The sequence below is a fragment of the Lampetra fluviatilis genome, chromosome 53 (genome assembly GCF_964198595.1).
Source record: "Lampetra fluviatilis chromosome 53, kcLamFluv1.1, whole genome shotgun sequence".
Classification (NCBI taxonomy): domain Eukaryota; kingdom Metazoa; phylum Chordata; class Hyperoartia; order Petromyzontiformes; family Petromyzontidae; genus Lampetra; species Lampetra fluviatilis.
Window position 1 is genome coordinate 6,409,751 of NC_136327.1, and position 12,037 is coordinate 6,421,787.

Below are 12,037 nucleotides of genomic sequence, written 5' to 3' on the forward strand. Positions count from 1 at the left end.
GGAAAGTGGAAACAACAAATGACGAAATGTGCAGCAGACACCTCCGTGCTATCTGCCCATGGACCGTGATGATGATGATCGTGTCCTCCACCCCCCCCTCCCTCCTTCACCGTGACGCAGCTGCACCGCCTGCGCACCCGCCAGAGCGTGCGACCGTGCGCGTGCGGTGCGGGAGTGGAGGCGGGGGGCTCCCTACCGTGGTATCCGCCCACGGCCAGGAACGGGAAGACGGGAGCCCCGTAATCGGCCATGCAGCTCAACTCCAGAGCCGTGACGTCCTTGAAGGAGAGGGGAGACCTGAAGCGGACACAAAGACGAAAGGTCCCCCGTGAAGCCTTCACAGACTGTTGGGGCAAGTGCTGTTTAAGCGAGTAGCACCTATGAAGGCCGGCACGGCACACGAGGGGGTGAGTGGCCAGCACCACGCCCGACCGCCTTTGTCTCCCCAGTGGCGATGTCTACACACCGCACCAGGTACTCATTTGAGACTGAATCGACACACACGTGCGCACGCACACGCTCGCACGCACACTCGCGTGTGCCCACACACACGCGCACACACATACACGCGCACACACACACACACGCTCGCGCGCACACACACGCGTCCGCACCTGATGCAGTACATGAAGTGGTCGCGCCAGTCCACGGTGCCCGTCTTCCCACCGTCCCCCTTCTGCTCGGCCGTGGCCAGCAGGCTCGTCTTGTTGTTCTGGAAGTACTGCAGGAGGCTGTTGACCGCGCAGTCCGTGTCCTTGGGCTGCTCGGGGCTGAGCGGCGCGAAGCATATGTCCTTGAGGCTCACGGCCGTGCCGTTCACGTCCACCCTGATGTCCTGCAGCTGCGTCTGCAGCTCGAGCAGCTCCAGCAGGAGGCTCAGCTGGAGGGTGCTGCTGAAGTTATGAGTGCCGAAGAGCATCGATGGGTACAGGGTGGCCTTGCCGCCCTTGCTGCGCAGGATGAGCTGGTTGGTCCTGAAGAAGGGGCCGAAGTTGGCGTCGTGGAAGTCCTTCTCCTGCCGCGCCCGGCTGCTCGGGGACGACCACAGCTCCACGGGGTCGGTGGTGAGCTCGATGAAGACGAGGCCCACGGCGAGGACGGCCACCACCACCACGCTCGCGATGATGACGGGGATGGGGTTGTGCGCCACGAGCACGCCCCAGCGGCGGAACGTCGCCGACAGGTGGCCCTGCATGTTCTCGCCCAGCTTCTCCAAGCAGGTCACGTCCGCGGCGTCCACCGGCGGCAGGTCGTCGTCCGACGCGCCGCGGCCGCCGCCTTTCGACCTCTCTCTGCCCAGCAGGTGCGAGAGCGCCGCGAACGCCGTGAACAGAAGCGTGAGGCCCGCGAACACCACGAGGCCGATCACCAGCGGGCCGTCCAGCCGGCCCAACATCCAGGGCCCCGGCGGGTCGGGCGGCGGCGTCAACGGGGGGCAGGCCTTGACGCAGTCCTGGCACGAGCAGGCGGGGCCGTCCGGCTCGACGGCCTCCGTGCACCTGAAGGTGGTGTCGTTGAACTGCCGCATGCCCTGGCTCTCCTGCGGCGCCGTCTCGCCGTCGGGCACGAGGTCGAAGATGATGTCGATGGGCGCCAGCCCGTTGCTGATGTCGCCCTGGAAGTCGAGCCAGCGCTGCGCGGTGCACAGCGTGCTGCCGTACACGCCGCACATGGCGTCGATGGCGAATCCGCCCGTGGCCGGGATGGCGACCGACTGGCACGACTCGAAAGCTTCCTCGGCGAGCCGGCGGGTGTACAGGCAGTTGAATTCGAGCACGCCCGTCTTGTTGACGCCGTCGATGACCTTCTCGAAGGTGCGCGTCACGTTCACGTAGAGGCTCTGGTCGGGGCTGCAGATGTTTGTGCAGTGGAGGAGGCGGAAGTTGTACAGGCACGAGGGGCACCTGGCCAGGATGGGCACCGACAGGTCCATGCTTTTCTTGAGCGAGACCAGCTGGCTGTTGCCGCAACACGCCCTGGTGTTGTTCTCGCCCTTGTAGAGCATGGGGCAGACGTCGCGCAGAAGTTCCAGCGCCACGCCCGAGAGAGTATCCGCCTCGCTGTTGTCCACGCACGGCACCTCCGACGGTATGAGGCTCGTCGGGACGTTCGGGTTGCGGCCGCACTCGTACTTGGCGACGCAGTAGCCGGCCTCGTGGATGGTGCCCACCGTCACCTGCCACGCGGACGTCACGTTACGGCAACGTTCATTTATATTCCGAGGCTTTCACGACCGATGTTGTGGTTTCACGCGCGATCGCTGCGCCACCGCTCCCCCCGTTGAAATTTAGTTTTTGTTTTAACCAAAGTGCATGTTGCTTTTTACTTCGTAGGCTATTTTTCAGCGTGGTATTATTTCAAACTGACGTCTTATTCTTCTTGGTTATTTTGGTAAAGTCGCCCAACTTTCGTTGATAAATAAAATATAATAAAATTATTGTATTATGTTTTATTTTTATTATTTTATTATTTCCATTCTACGTGACTTTACCGAAAGAACCAAGAAGATGAATCCCTGCAGTCACGAAAGCATTAAATCGAAATTTGACGTCTTATTCTTCAATGATCGCTATCGTCGAGGTAGAGAGGGTACCACGGTGGTAAGATGTTAACTACCTCGCCTGGTATACAGGATGTTGCGAGTTCGATCCCGACCCCGGACGCCTGTTGTATATTTGGAGTTTGCGGTGTCTCTCTCCCTGAGGTGGCGTGGATTTTGTCTCCGGGTCCTCCGGTTTTTCCATCCACATTTAGAATCAACATCACACGTTTAGAGTATTTGGCTGCTATAAATGTCCACGTGATAAGCCACTTTCGTTGAGCTATCAGTTGTGGCCAGGTCGTTTCTAAAAAAAGAGCTGTATAGCTCAGTGGGGCCTTGCCGGGTAAAATAAAAATAAAAATGTTTAGTTTCATTTGTCTAAGAAAATAAATTCCCTGAATTAAGTCTACAGGACTACTGGGGCAAGTGCTGTCAGCAAGCACCTATTAAGGTCGGCACGGAACATGTCTGTAAGGGGACGGTGACCTGACCAGCATCAGCGCCACGGTGACCCCGGCAAAAACGTGCGTGCCCGGCCGCCTTTGTATCCCCAGTGCTGCACAATATTCAGGGATGCGCCACTTGCACGCGTATTCAGTTTTTCTCTCCGAACGTTCGGTTCCCGAAGAAGCTCTCGGCACGTGGAGCGAAACGTCGGACATCGCACCGCCGCACAACCACAAAACACATCGGAATAGCGGAAACCGAGGCAGTGAAACTATTCACTTCGTGCTGAGTCGACCTAGGAGGGGGGGAAGGAAAGGGAATAGCCCAAACACCGTTCGGATACCAAACACATTCCTGCGGAGGGAGCTGGTAGGAACGTTGGGTTGCTCGGTCAATGGCCAGGGTCAACGGCGGCGTGGTGTATTCCGCAAACATGGCCGACTGTGAGGGCGGGCACAAGCCGGCGTGAGTAGGTTAAACGTTGAGTTTTATAAGGGCACCACGAGGTGACCAGCCCCTCCCCACCCAGCCCCACCCCTCCCACCCCCCCACCCAGCTCCACCCTCCCCACCGAGCCCCTCCCCACCCAGCCCTTCCCCACCCTCCCCTCTCCACCCAACCCCACCCCTCCCATTTTTGGATGCACGACGGACAGACACACTAATCCCCTGTGGGCTGGTGTAACCAGGAGGTTCCTACCAGTATGACAGTACTGACTACATTCTAGAGCAGTGCTTCTTCACCTTCACTGCAGCCCGTACACCCGTTTGGCTCTCAGAAAGGGCATCTCGCACCCCAGCGGTGGCGTACACCGCAGGTCAAATGACCACAGGTCAATGTTCGTCTACGGGCAATGTTAGTCCATGGGCAGTGTTAGTCTATGGGCAATGTTAGTCTATGGAGAATGTTAGTCTATGGAGAATGTTAGTCTATGGAGAATGTTAGTCTATGGGCAAGCTTAGTCTGTGGGCAATGTTAGTCTACGGGCAATGTTAGTCCATGGGCAGTGTTAGTCTATGGGCTTTGTTAGTCTATGGGCAATGTTAGTCCATGGGCAGTGTTAGTCTATGGGCAATGTTAGTCTATGGAGAATGTTAGTCTATGGAGAATGTTAGTCTATGGGCAAGCTTAGTCTGTGGGCAATGTTAGTCTACGGGCAATGTTAGTCTATGGGCAAGCTTAGTCTGTGGGCAATGTTAGTCTGTGGGCAATGTTAGTCTATGGGCAATGTTAGTCTATGGGCAATGTTAGTCTACGTGCAATGTTAGTCTATGGGCAATGTTAGTCTATGTTAGTCTATGGGCAATGTTAGTCTATGGGCAATGTTAGTCTGTGGGCAATGTTAGTCTATGGGGAATGTTAGTCTATGGGCAATGTTAGTATGTGGGCAATGTTAGTCTATGTGCAGTGTTAGTCTATGGGCAATGTTAGTCTATGGGCAATGTTAGTCTATGGGCAATGTTAGTCTGTGGGCAATGTTAGTCTATGGGCAATGTTAGTCTATGGGAAATGTTAGTCTATGGGCAATGTTAGTCTGTGGGCAATGTTAGTCTATGGGCAGTGTTGAGTCTATGGGCAATGTTAGTCTATGGGCAATGTTAGTCTATGGGCAATGTTAGTCTGTGGGCAATGTTAGTCTGTGGGCAATGTTAGTCTATGGGCAATGTTAGTCTATGGGCAATGTGAGTCTGTGGGCAATGTTAGTCTATGGGCAATGTTAGTCTATGGGCAATGTTAGTCTATGGGCAATGTTAGTCTGTGGGCAATGTTACTCTATGGGCAATGTTAGTCTATGGGCAATGTTAGTCTATGGGCAATGTTAGTCTATGGGCAATGTTAGTCTATGGGCAATGTTAGTCTGTGGGCAATGTTAGTCTATGGGCAATGTTAGTCTATGGGCAAGGTTAGTCTGTGGGCAATGTTAGTCTATGGGCAATGTTAGTCTATGAGTAATATTAGTCTATGGGAAATGTTAGTCTATGGGCAATGTTAGTCTATGGGCAATGTGAGTCTATGGGCAAGGTTAGTCTGTGGGAAATGTTAGTCTATGGGCAATGTTAGTCTATGGGCAATGTTAGTCTATGGGCAAGGTTAGTCTGTGGGCAATGTTAGTCTATGGGCAAGGTTAGTCTGTCGGCAATGTTAGTCTATGGGCAATGTTACTCTATGGGTTATGTTAGTCTATGGGAAATGCTAGTCTATGGGCAATGTTAGCCTATGGGTAATGTTAGTCTATGGGCAATGTTAGTCTATGGGCAATGTTAGTCTATGGGCAATTTTAGCCTATGGGCAATGTTAGTCTATGGGCAATGTTAGTCGATCTACATGCAATGTTAGTCTATGGGCAATGTGAGTCTATGGGCAATGTTAGTCTATAGGCAATGTTAGTCTATGGGCAATGTTAGTCTATGGGCAATGTTAGTCTATGGGCAATGTTAGTCTATGGGCAATTTTAGCCTATGGGCAATGTTAGTCTATGGGCAATGTTAGTCGATCTACATGCAATGTTAGTCTATGGGCAATGTGAGTCTATGGGCAATGTTAGTCTATGGGCAATGTAAGTCTATGGGCAATGTTAGTCTGTGGGCAATGTTAGTCTAAGGGGCAATGTTAGTCTATGGGCAATGTTAGTCTACGGGCAATGTTAGTCTATAGGCAATGTTAGTCCATAGGCAATGTTAGTCTATGGGCAATGTTAGTCTATGGGCAATGTTAGTCTATGGGCAATGTTAGTCTATAGGCAATATTAGTCTATGGGTAGTGTTAATCTACGGACAATGTGAGTCTATGGGCAATGTTAGTCTATGGATAATGTTAGTGTATGGGCAGTGATAGTCTATGGGCAATGTTAGTGTATGGGCAATGTTAGTCTATGGGCAATGTTAGTGTATGGGCAATGTTAGTCTATGGATAATGTTAGTGTATGGGCAGTGTTAGTCTATGGGCAATGTTAGTGTATGGGCAGTGTTAGTCTATGGGCAATGTTAGTGTATGGGCAATGTTAGTCTATGCGCAAGGTTAGTCTATGGGCAATGTTAGTCTATGGGCAATGTTAGTCTATGGGCAATGTTAGTCTATGGGCAATGTTAGTCTATAGGCAATATTAGTCTATGGGAAGTGTTAATCTACGGACAATGTGAGTCTATGGGCAATGTTAGTCTATGGATAATGTTAGTGTATGGGCAGTGTTAGTCTATGGGCAATGTTAGTGTATGGGCAATGTTAGTCTATGGGCAATGTTAGTGTATGGGCAATGTTAGTCTATGGGCAATGTTAGTGTATGGGCAATGTTAGTCTATGGATAATGTTAGTGTATGGGCAGTGTTAGTCTATGGGCAATGTTAGTGTATGGGCAATGTTAGTCTATGGGCAATGTTAGTGTATGGGCAATGTTAGTCTATGGATAATGTTAGTGTATGGGCAGTGTTAGTCTATGGGCAATGTTAGTGTATGGGCAGTGTTAGTCTATGGGCAATGTTAGTGTATGGGCAATGTTAGTGTATGGGCAATGTTAGTCTATGGATAATGTTAGTGTATGGGCAGTGTTAGTCTATGGGCAATGTTAGTGTATGGGCAGTGTTAGTCTATGGGCAATGTTAGTGTATGGGCAATGTTAGTCTATGGGCAAGGTTAGTCTATGGGCAATGTTAGTGTATGGGCAATGTTAGTGTATGGGCAATGTAGGAATACTGCAGGACGACCGCAAAGCCACGAGATCATTCTGGTGGGATGTATTTCGTTACTTGGACCAGGAGAGAATGGAAATTGACACCGGACTGAGCACGGTTCGGGGGTCCAAAGAGCGGCGAGGTTATGATTCGGGCCAAGGTTAAACCTTGGACAAATATTGAAACGTCTGCGCTGGGCTCTCTGGGAACTGCAGGCTTTTCCGGTGGCTTTACCGCCAAACTCTAGAAATAAAAACAACGCTGACACGATATAACAATCGGGTTTATCCTTCATTTATAGATTTCGTGACTGCAGGAATTCATCTTCTTGGTTCTTTCGGTAAAGTCGCGTAGAAGGGAAATAATAAAATAAAATAAATAAAACATAATAAAATACATAAAATTAATAAAAAATAATAAAATACATAAAATTGTATTTTATTATGTTTTATTTTTATAATTTTATTATTTCCCTTCTACGTGACTTTACCGAAAGAACCAAGAAGATGAATCCCTGCAGTCACGAAAGCTTTAAATCGAAAGGTTGTACCCTTTCTGGCAATAAAACAGGCCGTGTTGAGATGTTAAAACACCTAAGCAGAATCCTTTATCAAGGAATCCTGTCGTCATCAACCACACGCACTTGTGATGAACATGCAAACAACAAACATGCTCTGATAATATACGGCATTGTCTTTGAAACTGATTGGTCTACACCAGAGACAGCTTTCTTTAGAGCAAGGGTGGGGACCCTTTTACTGCCAAGGGCCATTTGGATATCTATAACATCATTCGCGGGCCATACAGAATTATCAACTTAAAAATTAGCCCGTTAAATTTGGTCAAACATTTCATTAACTCACCCCTAATGCAATGGCTGGAACTGCTTTTCTTTGGCGAGGCGTGTGATGTTAGCTGGTATTGATGATGTTGCTACTCACAACTGCTTTTCCAGGTTTGCTCCTAGATTAATTTGAATTTCGAGTCCCGCCTGCGGTTGCCTTGGCAGGGCCAGACCCAAATGATTTCGCGGGGCCTGGTACGGCCCGCGGGCCGGACGTTCCCCACCCCTCGTCTCAAAGTGTTAGACCAGAGATCGCCTCTAAAGAAAGCTGTCTCTGGTGTGGACCAATCAGTTTCAAAGACGAAGCATCATATCATTATGAGAGCATGTTTTTCGTTCCGTGTGTGGTTAATGCAGATGGGATTCCTCGAAAATATGATTCTGTTTGGTGTTTTAACGTCTCAACACCCCCTGTTTTATTGCCAAAAAGGGTAAAACATATTGTTATATTAAAAAGGCATCAGAATCTTCTATCGTGCAGAGGATAGCTACTTATTTACTACAGTCTCGAGTTTGTCAACTCGTGCACAATTTGGCCGGGGATTAAAATAGCTAAGAGATGATTTACGTCGGTACTGAAATCACGACGTGACGCTAGATATTGCCTGGCGGACGATGCGATTATAATGGGCCTTACATATCGTACGATGTATATCGTAGCATCGCCAGATCGGGACAACCCTACCTCTCACTCAGGACATTCCCACCAAGGTTTTATGGTTTTAAGGTTATATAATTACACGTTCAGCGCTTTGTTAATTCACTGATGAAGATGAACGATACATTATGATCATTAATAATGCTACTATGCATAATAGTCTACATGTTAAACAAATAATATTACTTGCAATAATTAGCTCTTCAGCCAGGAAACCCACAATAAGCCCGGCTACATCGATGGTTTGTTTTCTTTTAAAAATACGTTTTCAGCCAATGAATGAGTTACTCATACACGTGGAAGGAAAATAAGCCCCACGCCTTGCGCGAGGGAGCAACGCTCTATCCCCGTACAGATAATAATAAGACAAATAATAATTTCATCAAGGATCTCAAAGCGTAGATTTGAAGCTTTCGTGACTGCAAGGAATCATCTTCTTAGGTTTTTTCGGTAAAGTCACGTAGAAAGTAAAATAAAATAAAAAACAAAAATCACGACGTTTCGGAGGCAACACAAGTTTCCGTCATCAGGTGGGACCGTCACAGCCAGATTAGCTGATCTGGCTGTGACGGTCCCACCTGATGACGGAGACTTGTGTTGCCTCCGAAACGTCGTGATTTTTGTTTTTATTTTATTTTACTTTCTACGTGACTTTACCGAAAAAACCTAAGAAGATGATCTCAAAGCGCTGTACAGGACACAGCAGCAGCAGCAGACAATCAGCATAAACATAATACTATAAATACATTTTAAGAATTCATTTACTATATGAACTCAACGTTTAATAATAAGCGGAAGTGTATACATAGGTGCAAAGACGCATTTTTTAAAATGTCTACAGACTCAAGAGAGGTCTTGATTTATCATGGAAGAGGGTTCCATAGCCTGGCTGCTACACGGCGAGAAATCTCAGTCACCCATAGACCGAAACCTCGATCTGGGAATGCAGAGAAGATCAACATCCACCAGATTCCCAGATGGAAACAGATGGAGATGAAGTCCACTCGCTAGCGAGGCAGGGGAGTTTCACACGACATCTTTGTGTGATCCACCAACCCTCGCTGCGCTGGATTGCAGGCAGCCACGTGCGGAGACACCACCACGGCCCGTCTCATTCGCAGTGGTTGTTGATGATGATGATGAATGAAGAAGAATTGATGATGAAGGTTCCAAACAATGGATTGTAATAACTATGAATGAATAATGATGAAAAACAATTGATGATGATGGTTACAAACAATGGATTGTAATAATTATGAATGAATAATGATGAAGAACAATTGATGATGATGGTTCCAAACAATGTATTGTAATAATTATGAATGAATAATGATGAAGAACAATTGATGATGACGGTTACAAACAATGTATTGTAATAATTATGAATGAATAATGATGAAGAACAATTGATGATGACGGTTCCAAACAATAGATTGTAATAATTATGAATGAATAATGATGAGAAACAATTGATGATGATGGTTACAAACAATGGATTGTAATAATAATGAATAATGATGAGAAACAATTGATGATGATGGTTCCAAACAATGGATTGTAATAATTATGAATGAATAATGATGAAGAACAATTGATGATGACGGTTCCAAACAATGGATTGTAATAATTATGAATGAATAATGATGAGAAACAATTGATGATGATGGTTACAAACAATGGATTGTAATAACTATGAATGAATAATGATGAAGAACAATTGATGATGATGGTTCCAAACAATGGATTGTAATAATTATGAATGAATAATGATGAAGAACAATTGATGATGACGGTTCCAAACAATAGATTGTAATAATTATGAATGAATAATGATGAAGAACAATTGATGATGATGGTTCCAAACAATGGATTGTAATAATTATGAATGAATAATGATGAAGAACAATTGATGATGATGGTTCCAAACAATAGATTGTAATAACTATGAATGAATAATGATGAAGAACAATTGATGATGATGGTTCCAAACAATGGATTGTAATAATAATGAATGAATAATGATGAAGAACAATTGATGATGATGGTTCCAAACAATGGATTGTAATAATAATGAATGAATAATGATGAAGAACAATTGATGATGATGGTTCCAAACAATAGATTGTAATAACTATGAATGAATAATGATGAAGAACAATTGATGATGATGGTTCCAAACAATGGATTGTAATAATTATGAATGAATAATGATGAAGAACAATTGATGATGATGGTTCCAAACAATGGATTGTAATAATTATGAATGAATAATGATGAAGAACAATTGATGATGATGGTTACAAACAATGGATTGTAATAATTATGAATGAATAATGATGAAGAACAATTGATGATGATGGTTCCAAACAATAGATTGTAATAACTATGAATGAATAATGATGAAGAACAATTGATGATGATGGTTCCAAACAATGGATTGTAATAATTATGAATGAATAATGATGAAGAACAATTGATGATGATGGTTCCAAACAATGGATTGTAATAATTATGAATGAATAATGATGAAGAACAATTGATGATGATGGTTCCAAACAATGGATTGTAATAATTATGAATGAATAATGATGAAGAACAATTGATGATGATGGTTCCAAACAATAGATTGTAATAACTATGAATGAATAATGATGAAGAACAATTGATGATGATGGTTCCAAACAATGGATTGTAATAATAATGAATGAATAATGATGAAGAACAATTGATGATGATGGTTACAAACAATGGATTGTAATAATTATGAATGAATAATGATGAAGAACAATTGATGATGACGGTTCCAAACAATGGATTGTAATAATTATGAATGAATAATGATGAAACAATTGATGATGATGGTTCCAAACAATGGATTGTAATAATTATGAATGAATAATGATGAAGAACAATTGATGATGATGGTTCCAAACAATGGATTGTAATAATTATGAATGAATAATGATGAGAAACAATTGATGATGATGGTTACAAACAATGGATTGTAATAATTATGAATGAATAATGATGAAGAACAATTGATGATGACGGTTCCAAACAATAGATTGTAATAACTATGAATGAATAATGATGAAGAACAATTGATGATGATGGTTCCAAACAATGGATTGTAATAATTATGAATGAATAATGATGAAGAACAATTGATGATGACGGTTCCGAACAATGGATTGTAATAATTATGAATAAATAATGATGAAGAACAATTGATGATGATGGTTCCAAACAATGGATTGTAATAATTATGAATAAATAATGATGATGATGAATAATTGATGATGATGATGATGGTGCCCAACAATGTATTCTAATAATTATGAATAAATGATGATGATGAATAATTGATGATGATAGTGCCCAACAATGGATTGTAATTATTATGAATAAATAATGATGGTGATCATGATGATGAACAATTTATGACGACGACGATGATGATACAAAACCATGTATAAGTAATAATTATGGATGCATAATGACGATGAACAATCGATGAGGGTGCCCAACAATGTGTTCTAATAATAGTGAACAATGGAAGATGGCGGTGATGATGTTCAACAACGGATGAGGATTCTGAGCAATGGATAACGATTGTGTGCAATCGATGATGAACAATAGACGCTTTTGATGATCAATATTCAATGTGCGGCGATGAACAATGTAAGGGTGATAACGAGTGCTGACGCGCTGAATGATTACAATGATCAACGACTGATGATGAACTTCCGAAAAATTACGAACAAAGTTCAACAATAACGGACAGTTTATCATGCTTCGGATGATGATGATGATGATGATCATTATTCCCAACTCACCTGCACAAGGGCGAGCATCAGCAGTGCCCTGCCGTACCCCAT

The 12,037-nt window shown here is 44.5% G+C and overlaps 1 protein-coding gene across 1 annotated transcript in view; it reads right to left on the reverse strand.

The window, feature by feature from the left end:
- NPC1L1 (NPC1 like intracellular cholesterol transporter 1) overlaps window positions 1-12,037 on the reverse strand; it is a 35,000-nt gene extending 22,963 nt beyond the window's left edge. Inside the window, exons 1-3 of the mRNA XM_078879098.1 lie at window positions 11,996-12,037; window positions 615-2,176; window positions 197-297 (exon numbers count right to left, since the gene is read on the reverse strand). Of these exons, the coding sequence (XP_078735224.1) occupies window positions 197-297; window positions 615-2,176; window positions 11,996-12,037 (1,705 nt within the window). The remainder of the gene's footprint in view (window positions 1-196; window positions 298-614; window positions 2,177-11,995) is intronic.